This window comes from Mustelus asterias, chromosome 9 (assembly GCF_964213995.1).
Source record: "Mustelus asterias chromosome 9, sMusAst1.hap1.1, whole genome shotgun sequence".
NCBI classification, from domain to species: domain Eukaryota; kingdom Metazoa; phylum Chordata; class Chondrichthyes; order Carcharhiniformes; family Triakidae; genus Mustelus; species Mustelus asterias.
The window spans coordinates 66,647,141-66,668,115 of NC_135809.1; the positions used below are offsets into that span (position 1 = coordinate 66,647,141).

Here is a 20,975-nt window from a genome sequence, read left to right on the forward strand (position 1 = left end):
GTCTTTTTCAGCATGGAGGTCGGTCACCAGTGGAGTGCCCAGGGATCTGTTCTGGGACCCTTGCTCTTTGTGATTTTTATAAATGACCTGGATGAGGAAGGGGAAGGATGGGTTGGCAAGTTTGCTGATGACACAAAGGTTGGTGGTGTTGTGGATAGTGTAGAGGGATGTCAGGGGGACGTATTTTACACAGAGGGTGCTGGGGGCCTGGAATGCACTGCCAAGCAAGGTGATTGAGGCGGACACGCTGGGATCGTTTAAGACTTATCTAGATAACCACATGAACAGACTGGGAATAGAGGGATACAAAAGAATGGTCTAGTGGGCACATGAGCGGCGCAGGCTTAGAGGGCTGAAGGGCCTGTTCCTGTGCTGTATTGTTTTTGGTTTGTTCTTTGTTATGTCAGCAGTTGCAACAAGACATAGATAAGATGCAAGACTGGGCGGAGAAGTGGCAGATGGACTTCAACCCAGATAAGTGTGTGGTGGTTCATTTTGGCAGGTCGAATAGGATGAAAGAATATAATATTAAGGGTAAGACGCTTGGCAGTGTGGAAGATCAGAAGGATCTTGGGGTCCGGGTTCATAGGACACTCAAAGCAGCGTCGCAGGTAGAGGCTGTAATTAAGAGGGCATTTGGAATACTGGCCTTCATCAATAGAGGAATTGAGTTTCGAAATCGGGAGAAAATACTGCAGCTGTATAGGACCTTGGTCAGACCCCCACCTGGTGTACTGTGCCCAGTTCTGGTTGCCTCATTGCAAAAAGGATGTGGGAGCCATAGAAAGGGTGCAGAGGAGATTTTCAAGGATGTTGTCTGGATTAGATGGCATGCCTTGTGAGGATAGGTTGAGAGAGCTAGGTCTTTTCTCCTTGGAGAGGCGAAGGATGAGAGGTGACCTGATAGAGGTGTATAAGATGATGAGAGGTATTGATAGAGTGGATTCTCAAAGGCTTTTACCCAGGGCTGGAATGGTTGCCACAAGAGGTCACAGGTTTAGGGTGCTGGGGAGTAGGTACAGAGGAGATGTTAGGGGTAAGTTTTTCACTTAGAGGGTGGTGGGTGTGTGGAATCAGCTGCCAGTAGTGGTGGTGGAGGCGGATTCGATGGGGTCTTTTAAGAGACTTTTGGATACGTTTGTGGAAGTTAGTAAGATAGAGGGTTATAGGTAAGCCTAGTAGGGACATGTGGGCTGAAGGGCCTGTTTGTGCTGTAGCTGGAACTTTTCAGAGGCCTATAGAAAACTCCCAACAGGGTGACCTCTCCTTTCCTGTTTCTAACCTCAGCCCATACTACCTCAGTAGACGAGTCCTCATCAAACGTCCTTTCTGCCACCGTAATACTGTCCTTGACTAACAATGCCACACCTCCCCCTCCCCCTACAACAGCCCCCCACAATGAGGTGGAGGGCTGTTGTAGGCTGCAAAGAGACATAGATAGGATGCAAAGCTGGGCTGAAAAATGGCAAATGCAGTTTAACCCTGATAAATGTGAGGTGATTTAGATGGGTCAGTTTTTGTCCAATGTGTGCAGGAGGTTTCCTGACACAGTATGTAGATGGGCCAACAAGAGGCGAGGCCACATTGGATTTGGGATTGGATAATGAACCGGGTCAAGTGTTAGATTTGGAGGTAGGTGAACACTTTGGTGCAACTTGTGGGCTGTAGCTTTTCTATGTTCTATGTTCTATGTAACTGTCTAAATGTTTTTTAAAAGACAAAATTGTACCTGTCTTTACAATTACCCGAGAGACCTGGGAAGGTTTTTTGTTTTGCCCAATAAATTTGAACACTGAGGAAACCCAAGACACTACACATGTGATGTCTCCCACCCTCCTCCCTCCTCTAACCTAAAACAACTCGGTGGGAGAGCAGGTAAGCTTTTTTTCTTTTCTCTTTCGTTTCTTAGTAAGGGAAGTTAACAGGGATGGCAGTGCAATGTTCCTCCTGTGGGATGTTTGAGGTGAGGGACACCATTAGTGTCCCAGCTGAGTACACCTGCAGGAAGTGCACCCAATTCCAGCTCCTTGAAGACCGTGTTAGGGATCTGGAGCTGGAACTGGATGAACTCAGGATCATTCGGGAGGCAGAGACAGTTATAGATAAAAGCTACAGGAGGTAGTTACTCCTAGAAATGAAGATACTTGGGTGACTGTTAGAAGGGGTAAGAAGCTGTCAGTGCAGCGATCCCCTGTGGCCATTTCTCTGTATAACAAGTATACTGTTTTGGATACTGTTGTGGGGCGGGGGGGGGGGCGGGGGGCTAACCAGGGGTAAGCCATGAGGTACAGGTCTCTGGCGCAGAGTCTGCCCCTGTTGCTCAGAAGGGAAGGGGGGAGAGGAGTAGAGCATTAGTCATTGGGGACTCCATAGTTAGGGGGACAAATAGGAGATTCTGTGGGAACGAGAGAGACTCGCGGTTGGTGTGTTGCCTCCCAGGTGCTAGAGTCCGTGATGTCTCGGATCGTGTTTTCGGGATCCTAAAGGGGGAGGGGACCAGCCCCAAGTTGTGGTCCACATAGGCACCAAAGACATGGGTACATAGAAAATAGAACATAGAACATTACAGCGCAGAACAGGCCCTTCGGCCCACGATGTTCCACCGACCAGTTAAAAAAAAAACTGTGACCCTCCAACCTAAACCAATTTCTTTTCGTCCATGAACCTATCTACGGATCTCTTAAACGCCCCCAAACTAGGCGCATTTACTACTGATGCTGGCAGGGCATTCCAATCCCTCACCACCCTCTGGGTAAAGAACCTACCCCTGACATCGGTTCTATAACTACCCCCCCTCAATTTAAAGCCATGCCCCCTCGTGCTGGATTTCTCCATCAGAGGAAAAAGGCTATCACTATCCACCCTATCTAAACCTCTAATCATCTTATATGTTTCAATAAGATCCCCTCTTAGCCGCCGCCTTTCCAGCGAAAACAATCCCAAATCCCTCAGCCTCTCCTCATAGGATCTCCCCTCCATACCAGGCAACATCTTGGTAAACCTCCTCTGCACCCTCTCCAAAGTCTCCACATCCTTCCTGTAATGTGGGGACCAGAACTGCACACAGTACTCCAAGTGCGGCCGCACCAGAGTTGTGTACAGTTGCAACATAACGCAGGGTAGGAAAAGGAAAAAGGAAAAGGCAGAAATTCAGGGAGTTAGGGTGGAAGCTGAGAGCTAGAAAAATAGAGTTGTTATCTCTGGTTTGTTACCCGTGCCACGTGCTAGCAAGGAGAGGAATAGGGAGAGAGAGCAGTTGAACACGTGGCTACAGGGATGGTGCAGGAGGGAGGGATTCAGATACCTGGATAATTGGGGCTCATTCTGGGGTAGGTGGGACCTCTACAAACGGGATGGTCTACACCTGAACCAGAGGGGTACCAATATCCTGGGGGGGAAATTTGCGAATGCTCTTCGGGAGGGTTTAAACTAATTCAGCAGGGGGATGGGAACCTGAATTGTGTGGAGTTTGCACATTCTCCTCGTGTCTGCGTGGGTTTCCTCCGGGTGCTCCGGTTTCCTCCCACAGTCCAAAGATGTGCGGGTTAGGTTGATTGGCCAGGTTAAAAAAAAAAAAAAAATTGCCCCTTAGAGTCCTGGGATGCGTAGGTTAGAGGGATTAGTGGGTAAAAATATGTGGGGATAGGGCCTGGGTGGGATTGTGGTCGGTGCAGACTCGATGGGCCGAATGGCCTCCTTCTGCACTGTAGGGTTTCTATGATTCTATGATTGTAGCTCCAGTGTACAGGAGGTTGAGAGTAGTGAGGTCATGAATAAGGTTTCAAGGTCGCAGTAGTGTACCGGCAGACAGGAAGGTGGTTTGAAGTGTGTCTACTTCAACGCCAGGAGCAGCCGGAATAACATGCAGCATGGGTTGGTACCTGGGACTTCAATGTTGTAGCCATTTCGGAGACATGGATAGAGCAGGGACAGGAATGGTTGTTGCAGGTTCCGGGGTTCAGATGTTTCAATAAGATCAGGGAAGGTGGCAAAAGAACATAGAACATAGAACAGTACAGCACAGTAAGCCCTTCGGCCCACGATGTTGTGCCGAGCTTTATCTGAAACCAAGATCAAGCTATCACACTCCCTATCATCCTGGTGTGCTCCATGTGCCTATCCAATAACCGCTTAAATGTTCCTAAAGTGTCTGACTCCACAATCACTGCAGGCAGTCCATTCCACACCCCAACCACTCTCTGCGTAGAAATCATAGAATCATAGAAACCCTACAGTGCAGGAGGAGGCCATTCGGCCCATCGAGTCTGCACCGACCACAATCCCACCCAGGCCCTACATATTTTACCCGCTAATCTCTCTAACCTAGGTGTGCAAGTCCACAAATCCTTGAAGGTGGCAACACCGGTGGAGAAGGTGGTGAAGAAGGCATATGGTATGCTTGCCTTTATAGGACGGGGTATAGAGTATAAAAGCTGGAGTCTGATGATGCAGCTGTATAGAACGCTGGTTAGGCCACATTTGGAGTACTGCGTCCAGTTCTGGTCGCCGCACTACCAGAAGGACGTGGAGGCATTGGAGAGAGTGCAGAGAAGGTTTACCAGGATGTTGCCTGGTATGGAGGGTCTTAGCTATGAGGAGAGATTGGGTAGACTGGGGTTGTTCTCCTTGGAAAGACGGAGAATGAGGGGAGATCTAATAGAGGTATACAAGATTATGAAGGGTATAGATAGGGTGAACAGTGGGAAGCTTTTTCCCAGGTCGGAGGTGACGATCACGAGGGGTCACGGGCTCAAGCTGAGAGGGGCGAAGTATAACTCAGACATCAGAGGGACGTTTTTTACACAGAGGGTGGTGGGGGCCTGGAATGCGCTGCCAAGTAGGGTGGTGGAGGCAGGCACGCTGACATCGTTTAAGACTTACCTGGATAGTCACATGAGCAGCCTGGGAATGGAGGGATACAAACGATTGGTCTAGTTGGACCAAGGAACGGCACAGGCTTGGAGGGCCGAAGGGCCTGTTTCCTGTGCTGTACTGTTCTTTGTTCTTTGTTCTTTGTACGCATCCCAGGACTCTAAGGGGCAATTTTTAACCTGGCCAATCAACCTAACCCGCACATCTTTGGACTGTGGGAGGAAACCGGAGCACCCGGAGGAAACCCACGCGTAAAGAACCTACCTCTGATATCCTTCCTATATCTCCCACCACGAACCCTATAGTTATGCCCCCTTGTAATAGCTCCATCCACCCGAGGAAATAGTCTTTGAACGTTCACTCTATCTATCCCCTTCATCATTTTATAAACCTCTATTAAGTCTCCCCTCAGCCTCCTCCGCTCCAGAGAGAACAGCCCTAGCTCCCTCAACCTTTCCTCATAAGACCTACCCTCCAAACCAGGCAGCATCCTGGTAAATCTCCTCTGCACTCTTTCCAGCGCTTCCACATCCTTCTTATAGTGAGGTGACCAGAACTGCACACAATATTCCAAATGTGGTCTCACCAAGGTCCTGTACAGTTGCAGCATAACCCCACGGCTCTTAACTCCAACCCCCTGTTCATAAAAGCTAACACACTATAGGCCTTCTTCACAGCTCTATCCACTTGAGTGGCAACCTTTAGAGATCTGTGGATATGGACCCCAAGATCTCTCTGTTCCTCCACAGTCTTTAGAACCCTACCTTCGACCCTGTAATCCACATTTAAATTAGTCCTACCAAAATGAATCACCTCACATTTATCAGGGTTAAACTCCATTTGCCATTTTTCAGCCCAGCTTTGCATCCTATCTATGTCTCTTTGCAGCCTACAACAGCCCTCCACCTCATTGTGGGGGGCTGTTGTAGGGGGAGGGGGAGGTGTGGCATTGTTAGTCAAGGACAGTATTACGGTGGCAGAAAGGACGTTTGATGAGGACTCGTCTACTGAGGCAGTATGGGCTGAGGTTAGAAACAGGAAAGGAGAGGTCACCCTGTTGGGAGTTTTCTATAGGCCTCTGAAAAGTTCCAGGGATGTAGAGGAACGGATTGCAAAGATGATTCTGGATAGGAGCGAAAGTAACAGGGTAGTTGTTATGGGGGACTTTAACTTTGGAAATATTGACTGGAAAAGCGACAGTTTGACTGCTTTAGATGGGTCAGTTTTTGTCCAATGTATGCAGGAGGGTTTCCTGACACAGTATGTAGATGGGCCAACAAGAGGCGAGGCCACATTGGATTTGGTACTGGATAATGAACCGGGTCAGGTGTTAGATTTGGAGGTAGGTGAACACTTTGGCAATAATGACCACAATTCGGTTACGTTTACTTTAGCAATGGAAAGGAATAGGTATATACCGCAGGGTAAGAGTTATAGCTGGGGGAAAGGAAATTATGATGCGATTAGACGAGATTTAGGATGCATAGGATGTGGAAGGAAACTGCAGGGGATGGGCACAATTGAAATGTGGAGCTCGTTCAAAGAACAGCTACTGCGTGTCCTTGATAAGTATGTACCTGTCAGGCAGGGAGGAAGTGGTCGAGCGAGGGAACCGTGGTTTACTGAAGTTGAATCTCTTGTGAAGAGGAAGAAGGAGACTTATGTAAAGATGAGACGTGAAGGCTCAGTTAGAGTGCTTGAGAGTTACAAGTTAGCCAGGAAGGACCTAAAGAGAGAGCTAAGAAGAGCCAGGAGGGGACATGAGAAGTCTTTGGCAGGCAGGATCAAGGAATACCCTAAAACTTTCTATAGGTATGTCAGGAATAAAAGAATGACTGGGGTAAGATTAGGGCCAGTCAAGGATAGTAGTGGGAAGTTGTGCGTGGAGTCCGAAGAGATAGGAGAGACGCTAAATGAATATTTTTCGTCAGTATTCACACAGGAAAAAGACAATGTTGTCGAGGAGAATACTGAGATACAGGCTATTAGATTAGACGGGATTGAGGCTCATAAGGAGGAGGTGTTAGCAATTCTGGAAAGTGTGAAAATAGATAAGTCCCCTGGGCGAGATGGGGTTTATCCTAGGATTCTCTGGGAGGCTAGGGAGGAGATTGCAGAGCCTTTGGCTTTGATCTTTATGTCGTCATTGTCTACAGGAATAGTGCCAGAAGACTGGAGGATAGCAAATGTTGTCCCCTTGTTCAAGAGGGGAGTAGGGACAACCCTGGTAATTATAGACCAGTGAGCCTTACTTCTGTTGTGGGCAAAGTTTTGGAAAGGATTATAAGAGATAGGATTTATAATCATCTAGAACGGAATAATTTGATTAGGGATAGTCAACATGGTTTTGTGAAGGGTAGGTCGTGCCTCACAAACCTTATTGAGTTCTTTGAGAAGGTGACCAAAGAGGTGGATGAGGGTAAAGCAGTTGATGTGGTATATATGGATTTCAGTAAAGCGTTTGATAAGGTTCCCCACGGTAGGCTATTACAGAAAATACGGAGGCATGGGATTGAGGGTGATTTTGCGGTTTGGATCAGAAATTGGCTAGCTGTAAGAAGACAGAGGGTGGTGGTTGATGGGAAATGTTCATCCTGGAGTTCAGTTAATAGTGGTGTACCGCAAGGATCTGTTTTGGGGCCACTGCTGTTTGTCATTTTTATAAATGACCTGGATGAGGGCGTAGAAGGATGGGTTAGTAAATTTGCGGATGACACTAAAGTCGGTGGAGTTGTGGACAGTGCGGAAGGATGTTGCAGGTTATAGAGGGACATAGATAAGCTGCAGAGCTGGGCTGAAAGGTGGCAAATGGAGTTTAATGCAGAAAAGTGTGAGGTGATTCACTTTGGAAGGAGTAACAGGAATACAGAGTACTTGGCTAATGGGAAGATACTTGGTATCTTCCCATTCTCCTCATGTCTGCGTGGCTTTCCTCCGGGTGCTCCGGTTTCCTCCCACAGTCCAAAGATGTGTGGGTTAGGTTGATTGGCCAGGTTAAAAATTGCCCCTTATAGAGTCCTGAGATGCGTAGGTTAGAGGGATTAGCAGGTAAATATGTGGGGGTAGGGCCTGGGTGGGATTGTGGTCGGTGCAGACTCGATGGGCCGAATGGCCTCCTTCTGCACTGTAGGGTTTCTATGAATTCTATGATGGTAGTGTGGTTGAGCAGAGAGATCTCGGTGTCCATGTGCATAGATCACTGAAAGTTAGCACCCAGGTTGATAGGGTTGTTAAGAAGGCGTACGGTGTGTTAGCTTTTATTGGTAGAGGGATTGAGTTTCGGAGCCATGAGGTCATGCTGCAACTGTACAAAACTCTGGTGCGGCCGCATTTGGAGTATTGCGTACAGTTCTGGTCGCTGCATTATAGGAAGAATGTGGAAGCATTGGAAAGGGTGCAAAGGAGATTTACCAGGATGTTGCCTGGTATGGTGGGAAGGTCTTATGAGGAAAGGCTGAGGGACTTGAGGCTGTTTTCGTTAGAGAGAAGGTTAAGAGGTGACTTAATAGAGGCATACAAGATGATCAGAGGATTAGATAGCTTGGACAGTGAGAGCCTTTTTCCTCGGATGGTGATTGCTAGCACGGGGGGACATAGCTTTAAATTGAGGGGCGATAGATATAGGACAGATGTCAGAGGTAGGTTCTTTACCCAGAGAGTAGCAAGGGCGTGGAGTGCCCTGCCTGCAACAGTAGTGGACTCGTCAACATTAAAGGTCATTGGATAAACATATGGATGATATTGGAATAGTGTAGGTTAGATGGGCTTTAGATTGGTTTCACTGGTCAGCGCAACATCGAGGGCTGAAGGGCCTGTACTGCGCTGTAATGTTCTATGCTCTAATTTTAGAGTCATAGAGCCATACAACACGGAAACAGGCCCTTCAGTCCATGCTGACGATGGTGCCCTCCCAGCTAGTCCCAATTGCCCACGTTTGGCCAATATCCCTTTAATCCTTTCCCATCCATGTCCTTATCCAGATGCTTTTTAAATGTTGCGATGGTATTTGCCTCAAAACATTTCTCTGGCAGCTCATTCCATACATGCACAGCCCTCTGTGTGAAGAAGTTACCCCTCAGGTCCTTTTTAAAATCTTTCTCCTCTCAGCTTAAACCGATGCCCTCTAGTTTTCAATTCCCTTCCTGGGGAAAAATATTACATCCGTTCATCCTATCTGTGCCCCTCATGATTTTATACACCTCCAAGGTCAACCCTCATTCTCCTTTGTTCCAAGGAATAGCATCCTAGCCTGACCAACCTCTCCTATAATTCAGGTCCACCAGTCTTGGCAACATCATAGAATCCCTACAGTACAGAAGGAGGCCATTCGGCCCATTGAGTCTGCACCGACCACAATCCCACCCAGGCCCTATTCCCGTAACCCCACATATTTACCCTGCTAATCCCACTGACACTTGGGTCAATTTAGCATGACCAATCAACCTAACCTGCACATCTTTGGACTGTGGGAGGAAACCGGAGCACCCAGAGGAAACCCACGCAGACACGGGGGGGAAATGTGCAAACTCCACACGGACAGTGACCCAAGGCCGGAATTGAACCTGGGTCCCTGGCACTGTGAGGCAGCAGTGCTAACCACTATGCCATCCTCGTAAATCTTCTTTGCACTCTTTCCAGTTTACCAATATTTTTCCTATAACAGGGTGACCAAAACTGTACACAATACTCCAAATGTGGCCTCACCAATGACTTATATAACGGCAACATAATGTCCCAACTCCAATACTCAATGCCCTGACTGGTGAAGGCCAGTGTGCTAAATGCCTTCTTCACCACCCTGTCTCCCTGTGATGCTGCATTCAACGAATTATGTACTTGTACTCCTCGGTCCCTCTGTTTTTCAACACTCCCATGGGCCCTACCATTCACTGTATAAGTCCCACCTTGGTTCGACTTTTCAAAAAGCACACTTGTCATAGAAATCATAGAAACCCTGCAGTACAGAAAGAGGCCATCCGGCCCATCGAGTCTGCACCGACCACAATCCCACCCAGGCCCTACCCCCATATCCCTACATATTTACCCACTATCCCTCTAACCTACACATCTCAGGACACTAATTTTCAGCACGGCCAATCAACCTAACCCGCACATCTTTGGACTGTGGGAAGAAACCGGAGCACCCGGAGGAAACCCACGCAGACACGAGGAGAATGTGCAAACTCCACACAGACAGTGACCCAAGCCGGGAATCGAACCCAGGTCCCTGGAGCTGTGAAGCAGCAGTGCTAACCACTGTGGTACCGTGCCACCCCACTGTACTGAAATCCATTTGTCAATCCTCGGTGCACTTCTCTTACTGATCAAGATCCCCCTGTAAATTTTGTTAACTTCTTCGCTTTCAACAATACCTCCGAATTTAGTATCATCCACAACCATGCTTCCAAATCATTTATATAAATAACAAATAACAAGGTCCCAACACCAACTTGAGGCACACTACTGGTCACAGACCTCCAGTCGAGAAACAACCTTTGACCATCACTCTCTTTTTCTCTGGAGCGTAGAAGGCTGACGGGTGATCTTATAGAAGTCTATAAATGATATGGGGCATAGATTAGTGAGATAGTCAATATCTTTTCCCAAAGGTAGAGGGGTCTAAAACTAGAGGGCATAGGTTTAAGGTGAGAGGGGGAGAGATACAGAAGTGTCCAGAGGGGCAATTTTTTCCACACAGAGGATGGTGAGTGTCTGGAACAAGCTGCCAGAGGTAGTAGTAGAGGTGGGTACAATTTTTAAAAAGCATTTAGACAGTTACATGGGTAAGATGGTATAGAGGGATATGGGCCAAATGCAGGCAATTGGGATTAGCTTAGGGGTTTAAAAAAAAGGGCGGCATGGACAAGTTGGGCCGAAGAGCCTGTTTCCATGCTGTAAACCTCTATGCCTCTGCTTCCTACCATTGAGCCAACTTTGAATCCAATTAGCCAGCTCTCCCTGGATCCCACGCGACCTAACCTTCCAGATGAGCCTGCCATGTGGGACCTTGTCAAAGGCCTTATAGACAACATTGACTGTCCTCTCATCCATCCTCTTGGTTACCTCTTCAAAAAACTCCTAGATTCATCAGACATGACTTCACACACACAACGCCTAATCAGACCTTGACTATCCAAATGTTAGTACTTCCTGTCCCTCAGAATCCCCTCGTAACTTAACCACCACTGATGTCAGGTTCACCAGCCTGTAATTTCCTGCCTTGTCTTTGCTATCCTTCTTAAACAACAATTTTGGAGCAGCTGGAAAACAAAGATAGAATGAGAAGGAATGAGCAACTCATGCAATGGTACACAAATTTAGGCTGAATAATTATTTGTAATGAGATATTACAATGAATAATTATTTACAATGAGATATTTAAAATGATTGAAGTATATTAATCAATTAACCCAATTTGATATTTTCTGTTTGATTCTGGTCAATACAGGACACAGGGACAGCATGCAACTTGCTCTTTGTTTGCAGTGACATCCTCATCTGACAGGTGAGAAACAGCACATATCCCCAGGTCATGTTACACTTTCACTGTGTAATCGCAGGACAAAAGCTATTTGATCTTTATGGTTATGCGCTGTGAAGTCAGTCAAAGATGACTGGACGTTAGTTACACTCACTAACAATTCACACTTATAAGGAACAGAGATGAGATGAGGAGTGCCGTTATTGGGTGGTCACACCAGAGAACAAAGAAGTGATACCATGACAGCAAGAACACTTCACTATCATTGACCATCTCCCAATTTCCCTTTGGCTGGAGATCCTTTAGAAAATACGCTAAGGCCACCTGGGTATCACTGAGTGCAGGGCAGGGGCTCAATCCTCTGGTCGCAGGCATCACCAAGGCGATTGAGGACTGCAGGGTAAACTGTCAGGTGTGTGCACTGTACTGACAGGACAAAGGAGAACCCCTCATCCCCACACAGTTCCCAAGCAAGTCATGGGAGAGGCTAGGTATCGACCTATTAAGCTTCAACAGCAAATCCATCTTTATCATGGTGTGTTATTTTTCCGGGTTGAAGTGAAGCAATCACAAAGGCAGTAGCTAAAACACTCAGATGTTCGCGAGGCACAGCATCTCAGACAAGGTCATATATGATAACAGCCCACTCCTTTCAAATGGATTTGTGCACTTTACCATCATCAAGTTCAGTATGTAACACCCTACAACACATATTACAAGTAGTGTAATAGCAGTTTCTGTAACCAAATTTTTGGATAGGTGTCTGCCCTAATGAGAATTCGACTGAATATCCATACATCAATTAGACATTGGTAATGAGGTGTGTCAATGTTAAATCTGGAGCTTGGCCACACACACTCTCGTATCTCACAGAAGTAGATAAAGGAAATATCTTAAAGTACCCAACTATCGCAGCAGAAAGCCACAAAATGTCTTGAAAAAGCAGAAAGGCTAATCATGCGCTGCCAGAGCCAATCAGAAGTGGAAATTGAAGGAGAGAGTGCATTCCAGCTAGGAGTAACGAACACAGCAATGACAGAGAGAGAGTGAGGAGAATGCGCCTTATACCTGAGGCTGACTCAGCAAGAACTGAAGCATCTTTAACCAACAAGGTCATGACATAACTTTGGTATTCCCCAAGTTCCCCAAGTGACATCACAAATTTGTCTCCTATTGCCAAGATAGATGGTGAAAGCCTCAAAAGAACGACTGAATCAGGTGAGCAGGAATAGGGAATGCCAACAAACCTGACCCGATAGGAGAAGAAGAAATGGGGTGGGTGAACTGAGCTCAGTTCTGGCAGGAATGAGTTGGACACGGATACGATGATGTCACCTGTTCGAGCGACACACCTCTCGTCATGCGTGTACCTGGGAAAGAGAGAATCACGTTACCAAGACAAGTCGAGACATTCCGACACAATCCCAACAGGGACCTGACTGTAACAGGGATACTGGGGCACAAGTTGGGGACAGGATGGACAGGGACAGCACAGGCACACAGACAGGCAGACAAGACACACACTCAGACACACTGTTGTGAAGTTAGTTTGTAAAATTATTTTTAAAAACTTGTAAAATGCCAAGAGTTCTAAAATTGCATGGTCTACATTAAAAAAGGTAGGATTTTTTGCAATGCTTAGAGTGTTAAAAGTGATGCAGGTGCAAATGCAGTACACAAAGAGCATCGAGTAAAACATTGTATCACGAGGCTAGGCAGTAGTGTTGCCAAGACAACGGGCTGCTTTTGAATTTTAAGCATTCAGTTTAAACTGGGCATTTGAATAACAGCAGCCTATCAGATTTGATATTTTGGTAGCCTGTAAACCAATCCTATGATGGGGATTTTGGTATGTCTTGAGCTCACAGCTCCAGAGAGACACAGGCAGCAACTGTCTCTGCCAGCGTAACAGCCACATTTATATCTTAAAAGAAAGCCTCATCTTGATAGCGAAGGCTGAAGAAATCAGCAAAAAAGACAGAAGATTCCGGAAGACGACAAAACTGGGTGAAGCTTTGGGAGTGACTAAGAATTCTATTTTTTTAATAAGTGGGAATTGGATTTATCTAAACAGCATTCCATTAGAATAGTGTTATATTCAGTTTGCTAATGGTTTAATTAACCTGTCCAATGTTAGTTAGATAAATAAAGTGTTACTTGTTGCTTAAACAGAAAGTCTCAGGTAGTTATTTTGATTTAACCACCAAAAGGTGCTGAAGTGCAGATATCACCCATTCTCACACACTCTTTAACAGATTATGAAGCGAGGTACTTCTCTTTGAGTGCTTGAGTGTCAGTTCTGAGAGAGGAGATCAACCTCCCCCTTCATAACCTCCCCCTCATAACATAACATAATTCAGACCAAGTTGGTAGGCAAGGCTACTGAGGTGTTTGCACCGTTGGCAGAGAAGGTGTCAGGAGAATATGAAGACGGTAGCTGTTTTGAGTGCTTACGAATTGGGACCAGAAGCATAAAGATAACGGTTCAGAAATGTAAGGAAGGAACCAGGTCAGACATATATTGAGTTTGATGGAATTAAGCAGAACAACTTCGATAGATGGGTGAGAACATGAAAGATATTAAAGACACATGAGTCTATTAGAGATACTATTCTGCTGGAGGAGTTTAAAAACTCACTTCCAGAAGTGATAAGAACTCATGTTGAGGAACAGAAAGTTGAAACAGCGAGAAGGGCTGCAGAGATGGCAGATGAATATACATTAGTGCATAAATTGAAATCTAGCTTCCAACAGCAATTTCATTCCGTGAGGGATAGAAATTGGGAAAGAGGGAGATCCTTCAATGAAAAACAAAAAGTAGATTACACTGGGAATGGTTTACCACCCATGAAAAAAAACCCAAGAGGGTGGAAAAGAGGTGAAAGACCTCGGGTGTTTTCACTGTGATATGGTGGACACAAAGTCTCAGTGCTGGTGGCTTAAGAAAGGCACTGGAAAAAAAGGATGGGGTACAAAATGCTCAACCAGTGGGATTAGTTAAAACAGTGAAGGAAATCTCGAAAGAAGTCGAGAAGTTGAAGTACAGTGCACAGCCTTGGCGTGGGCTGGAAAATAAAATTGCGCCTGATCTTTTCAAAGACTTCGCCTGTGTGGGTAAGGTTTAACCTGGTGTTGTTAGACTCCTTACTGTGGGAAAGGTTTACTCAGGGAGAGCAGCGGGAGTAGGTAAAGAAGTTAAAATATTGAGAGATATGGGAGCTAGTCTGTCTCTAATAGGAAGAGATGAAAATATTTGCACTCCTTCTGAAATATTGCCCGAGAGAATGGTAATCTGTGGAATAAGTTATGAGAGGAATAGTATTCCCCTGCATAAAATAAGGCTAGAGAGTCCAATCTACTCAGTCTCCCCATATAAGCCAACCCTCTCAACTCCAGAATCAACCTAATGAATCTCTTCTGTACCCCCTCTAGTGCCAGTATATCCTTTCTCAAGTCAGGAGACCAAAACCGTACTCAGTACTCCAGGTGTGGCCTCACCAGCACCTGATACAGCTGCAACATAACCTCGCTGCTTTTAACCTCCATCCTTCAAGCAATGAAGGATAAAATTCCATTTGCCTTCTTAATTACCTGCTGTACTTGCACAAGGACACCCAGGTCCCTCTGCACAGCAGCATGCTGCAATTTTTTAACCATTTAAATAATCGTCCATTTTGCTGTTATTCCTACCAAAATGGATGACCTCACATTTACCAACATTGTACTCCATCTGCCTCACCCTTGCCCACTCACTTAGACTATCTATATCCCTTCGCAGACTTTGTGTCCTCTGCACACTTTGCTCTCCCACTCATCTTAGTGTCATCTGTGAATTTTGACACACTACACTTGGTTCCCAACTCCAAATCATGTGTAAATTGTAAACAATTGCGGTCCCAACACTGATTCCTGAGGCACACCACTAGTCATTGATCGCCAACCAGAGAAACACCCATCTACCCCCATTCTTTGCTTTTTGTTAGTTAACCAATCCTCTATCCATGTTAATACATTACCCATAACACTGTGCACCTTTATCTTAATGTGGAGATGCCAGCATTGGACTGGGGTAAACACAGTAAGAAGTCTCACAACACCACGTTAAAGTCCAATCGCCTTTACAGGTAAAGACTCGCATTCCAACCATTATTTTGTAAATTGAGTTTGTGTCTTTATATGCCCTGTTTGTGAACAAAACTCCCATTCACCTGATGAAGGGGCAGCACTCCGAAAGCTAGTGGCTTGTGCTACCAAATAAACCTGTTGGACTTTATCTGGTGTTGTGAGACTTCTTACCACCTTTATCTTATGCAGCAGCCTTTAGTGCGGCACCTTGTCAAATGCCTTCTGGAAATCCAGATACACCACATCCACAGGTTCCCCATTGGCCACTGCCCACGTAATGTTCTCAAATAATTCCACCAAATTAGTCAAACATGACCTGCCCTCATGAACCCATGCTGTGTCTTCCTAATGGGACAATTTATATCCAGATGTCTCGCTATTTCTTCTTTGATGATAGATTCAAGCATTTTCCCTACAACCAAGTTAAGCTAACCAGCCTATAGTTACCTGCCTTTTGTCTATCTCTTTGTTTAAACAGTGGCGTCACATTTGCTGTTTTCCAATCTGCAGGAACCACCCACCCTGGAGTCCAGCGAATTTTGGTAAATTATCACAAGTACACTTGCTATTTTCCCCACCTTCTCTTTTCGTACCCTGAGAATCATTCCATCAGGGCCAGGAGACTTGTTTATCTTTAGCCTCATCTGCTTGCCTAATGCTACCTCTTTCATAATAATGATAGCTTCTAGGTCCTCATCTGCCATAGCCTTCTAGTCATCAATTTTTGGCATTTTATTTGTGTCTTCTACTACGAAAATCGATACATAATACCTGTTCATTGCCTCAACCATTTCCTCATTCCCAGTTATTACATCCCCCTTCTCATCCTCTAAAGTGTCAATGTTTACTTTAGCCACTCCTTTTCATTTTATATATTTGTAGAAACTTTTGCTACCTGTTTTTATATTGAGCTAGTTTACTCTCATAATTCATCTCACTTTTCTTTGTAGCTTTTTTCGTGGTTTTCTGTTGACCTTTAAGATTTCCCAATCCTCTAGTTTTCCACTAATCTTTGCCACTTTGTTTGCATTTTCTTTCAATTTGATACCCTCCTGAGATATTTCCTGAGATATCCATAGCTGATTGTCTCTTTTTCTACAATCCTTCCTTATCACTGATATATACTTTTGCTGAGCACTGTGAAAAGAGGACTGAACGGGATATAGGTCGGTTGGAGACTTGGGCAGAGGGAAGGCAGATGGAGTTTAATCTGGACACATGTGAGGTAATGCATTTGGAAGGTCTAATACAGATGGGAAATATACAGTAAATGGCACAGCCCTTAAGAGTATTGATAGGCAGAGGGATCTGGGTGCACAGGTCACTGAAAGTGGCAACCTAGGTGAGAAGGTAGTCAAGAAGGCATACGGCATGCTTGCCTTCATCGGCTGGAGCATTGAGTTTAAATATTGGCAAGTCATGTTGCAGCTTTATAGAACCTTAATTAGGCCGCACTTGGAATATCGTGTTCAATTCTGGTCGCCACATTACCAGAAAGATGTGGAGGCTTTGGAGAGGGTACAGAAAAGGTTTACCAGGATGTTGCCTCGTATGGAGGACATTAGCTTTGAGGAGAGGTTGGAGAAACTTGGTTTGTTCTCACTGGAACGATGGAGGTTGAGGGACGACCTGATAGAAGTCTACAAGATTATGAGGGACATGGACAGCGTGGATAGTCAGAAACTTTTTCCCAGGCTGGAAGAGTCAATTATGAGGGGGCAAAGGGTTAAGGTGCGAGGGGCAAAGTTTAAAGGAGATGCACGAGTCAATTTTTTTTTTACACAGAGCGTGGTGGGTGCCTGGAACTCGCTGGCAGGGGAGGTCGTGGAAGCAGATACAATAGTGACTTTTAAGGGGCATCTTGACAAATACATGAATAGGATGGAAATGGTTTAAGTCACGGATAGATGGATTTCTGATCGGTAGGGGAATTAAGGGTTATGGGGAGCAGGCGGGTAAGTGGAACTGATTCACTTCAGATCAGCCATGATCTTATTGAATGGCGGGGCAGGCTCGAGGGGCTAGATGGCCTACTCCTGCTTCTTACGTTCTTATGGTGGGATATGGTACCCGGAAGGGTAGGGGGTTTTAGTTCAGTTGGACAGCATAGTCGGTGTAGGCTTGGAGGGCTGAAGGGCCTGTTCCTGTGCTGCAATTTTCTTTGTTCTTTGTAATCCTATTGTGAGGATTTTGGTACGTCATCCCAGAGTTATAACAGCCAGAATCATAGAGGTTTACAGCATGGAAACAGGCCCTTCAGCCCAACTTGTCCATGCCACCCTTTCTTTTTTGAAACCCCAAAGCTAATCTCAATTGCCCGCATTTGGCCCATATCCCTCTATATCCAACTTAGCCATGCAACTGTCTAAATGCTTTTTAAAAGACAAAATTGTACCCGCCTCTACTACTACCTCTGGCAGCTTGTTCCAGACACTCACCACCCTTTGTGTGAAAAAATTGCCCCTCTGGACACTTTTGTATCTCTCCCCTCTCACCTTAAATCTATGCCCTCTAGTTTTAGACTCCCCTACCATTGGGAAAAGATATTGACTATCTAACTGATCTATGCCCCTCATTATTTTGTACACCTCTATAAGATCACCCCTCAGCCTTCTATGTTCCAGAGAAAATCAAAAGAGTATAGGTGGTGTAGGGGGAGGGGGGAGGGGGGGGAGAGAGTATAGAGAGCAACAGCCTCTGCCAGCAGGCCTCTGCCACAGCTTGAGAGAGAGACACAGCCAGCGTAACAGCTACATTTATGTCTTAAAAGAAAGCCTCATCTCGATAGCGAAGGCAGAAGAAATGAGCAAAGAAGACAGAAGATTCCGGAAGATGACAAACCTGGTTGAAACTTTGGGAGTGACTAAGAATTAGAACATAGAACAATACAGCACAGAACAGGCCCTTCGGCCCACGATGTTGTGCCGAGCTTTATCTGAAAGCAAGATCAAGCTATCCCACTCCCCATCATCCTGGTGTGCTCCATGTGCCTATCCAATAACCGCTTAAATGTTTCTAAAGTGTCTGACTCCACTATCACTGCAGGCAGTCCATTCCACACCCCAACCACTCTCTGCGTAAAGAACCTACCTCTGATATCCTTCCTATATCTCCAACCATGAACCCTATAGTTATGCCCCCTTGTAATAGCTCCATCCACTCGAGGAAATAGTCTTTGAACGTTCACTCTATCTATCCCCTTCATCATTTTATAAACTTCTATTAAGTCTCCCCTCAGCCTCCTCCGCTCCAGAGAGAACAGCCCTAGCTCCCTCAACCTTTCCTCATAAGACCTACCCTCCAAACCAGGCAGCATCCTGGTAAATCTCCTCTGCACTCTTTCCAGCGCTTCCACATCCTTCTTATAGTGAGGTGACCAGAACTGCACACAATATTCCAAATGTGGTCTCACCAAGGTCCTGTACAGTTGCAGCATAACCCCACGGCTCTTAACTCCAACCCCCTGTTAATAAAAGCTAACACACTATAGGCCTTCTTCACAGCTCTATCCACTTGAGTGGCAACCTTTAGAGATCTGTGGATATGGACCCCAAGATCTCTCTGTTCCTCCACAGTCTTCAGAACCCTACCTTTGACCCTGTAATCCACATTTAAATTAGTCCTACCAAAATGAATCACCTCACATTTATCAGGGTTAAACTCCATTTGCCATTTTTCAGCCCAGCTTTGCATCCTATCTATGTCTCTTTGCAGCCTACAACAGCCCTCCACCTCATCCACTACTCCACCAATCTTGGTGTCATCAGCAAATTTACTGATCCACCCTTCAGCCCCCTCCTCCAAGTCATTAATAAAAATCACAAAGAGCAGAGGACCAAGCACTGATCCCTGTGGCACTCCGCTAGCAACCTGCCTCCAGTCCAAAAATTTTCCATCCACCACCACCCTCTGTCTTCGATCAGATAGCCAATTACCTATCCAATCGGCCAACTTTCCCTCTATCCCACACCTCCTTACTTTCATCATAAGCCGACCATGGGGGACCTTATCAAACGCCTTTTGTTTTGTCAATAAGTGGGAATTGGATTTATCCATTAGAATAGTGTTTTATTCAGTTTGTTAATGGTTTAGTTAACCTGTTCACTGTTAGATAAATAAAGTGTTACTTGCTGCTTTTCTCAGAGGGCGTCTTGGGTAGTTATTTTGATTTGACCATTAAAAGTTGCTGAAGTGCAGATATGACACCTTCTCACACACACTTTTACAGATTATGAAGTAAGGTACTTCTGTTTGAGTGGTTGAGTGTTAGTTCTCAGAGAAGAGATCAACCTCCCCCTTCATAGCAACACACACAGACACACATTCACAGACAGAAAAATACACAGACACACGCACTCAGGTGGAGGTGATTTTTTAACAAATTTACCAACTTCAAATTCCAACCTCTCAAACTCAACTTCGCAATCATGTATGTGTCCCTGCACCTATGAATGTGTCTGCATCTGCCTGTGAGTGTGTCTGCGTCTGCCTGTGGGTGTGTCCCTGCATGAATGTGTGTCTGTTTCCATAAGCCTGTGTATGTTTGTGTCTGAGTCTGCTGTGTATGTGTCCCTCCACCTGTGTGTGTGTACAGTTGAGGGACAGACATACATAGAACATAGAAAAAATACAGCACAAACAGGCCCTTCGGCCCACAAGTTGCGCCGGTCATGTCCCTACCTACCTAGGCTTATATACCTCTGGCTTATACCTCAGGCTTATATAACCCTCAATCCTATTAAGTCCCATGTACTCATCCAGAAGTCTCTTAAAAGACCCTATCGAGTTTGCCTCCACCACCACTGATGGCAGCCGATTCCACTCACCCACCACCCTCTGAGTGAAAAACTTACCCCTGACATCTCCTCTGTACCTACTCCCCAGCACCTTAAACCTGTGTCCTCTCGTAGCAGCCATTTCAGCCCTGGGAAAAAGCCTCCGAGAATCCACCCGATCTATACCTCTCAACATCTTGTACACCTCTATCAGGTCACCTCTCACCCTTCGTCTCTCCAAGGAGAAAAGACCGAGCTCCCTCAGCCTATCCTCATAAGGCATGCCAACCAATCCAGGCAACATCCTTGTAAATCTTCTCTGCACCCTTTCAATCATTTCCACATCCCTCCTGTAATGAGGCAACCAGAACTGAGCACAGTACTCCAAGTGGGGTCTGACGAGGGACTTATATAGCTGCATCATTATCTCCCTACTCCTAAACTCAATCCCTCGATTGATGAAGGCCAGCACACCATACGCCTTCTTAACCACCTCCTCTACCTGCGAGGCCGATTTAAGAGTCCTATGGACCCGGATCCCAAGGTCCTTCTGATCCTCTACACTGCCAAGAGTCTTACCCTTGACATTATACTCCTTCATCCCATTTGACCTGCCAAAATGGACCACTACACATTTATCCGGGTTGAAGTCCATCTGCCACTTCTCCGCCCAGTCTTGCATCCTATCTATGTCACGCTGCAGCTTCTGACATCCCTCCAAA

The 20,975-nt window shown here is 45.8% G+C and overlaps 1 protein-coding gene across 1 annotated transcript in view; it reads right to left on the reverse strand.

The window, feature by feature from the left end:
• Window positions 1-20,975, reverse strand: part of fbxo3 (F-box protein 3) — a 194,566-nt gene that overhangs the window by 10,886 nt on the left and 162,705 nt on the right. Inside the window, exon 8 of the mRNA XM_078221355.1 lies at window positions 12,433-12,723. Coding sequence (XP_078077481.1) covers window positions 12,433-12,723 — 291 coding nt within the window. The remainder of the gene's footprint in view (window positions 1-12,432; window positions 12,724-20,975) is intronic.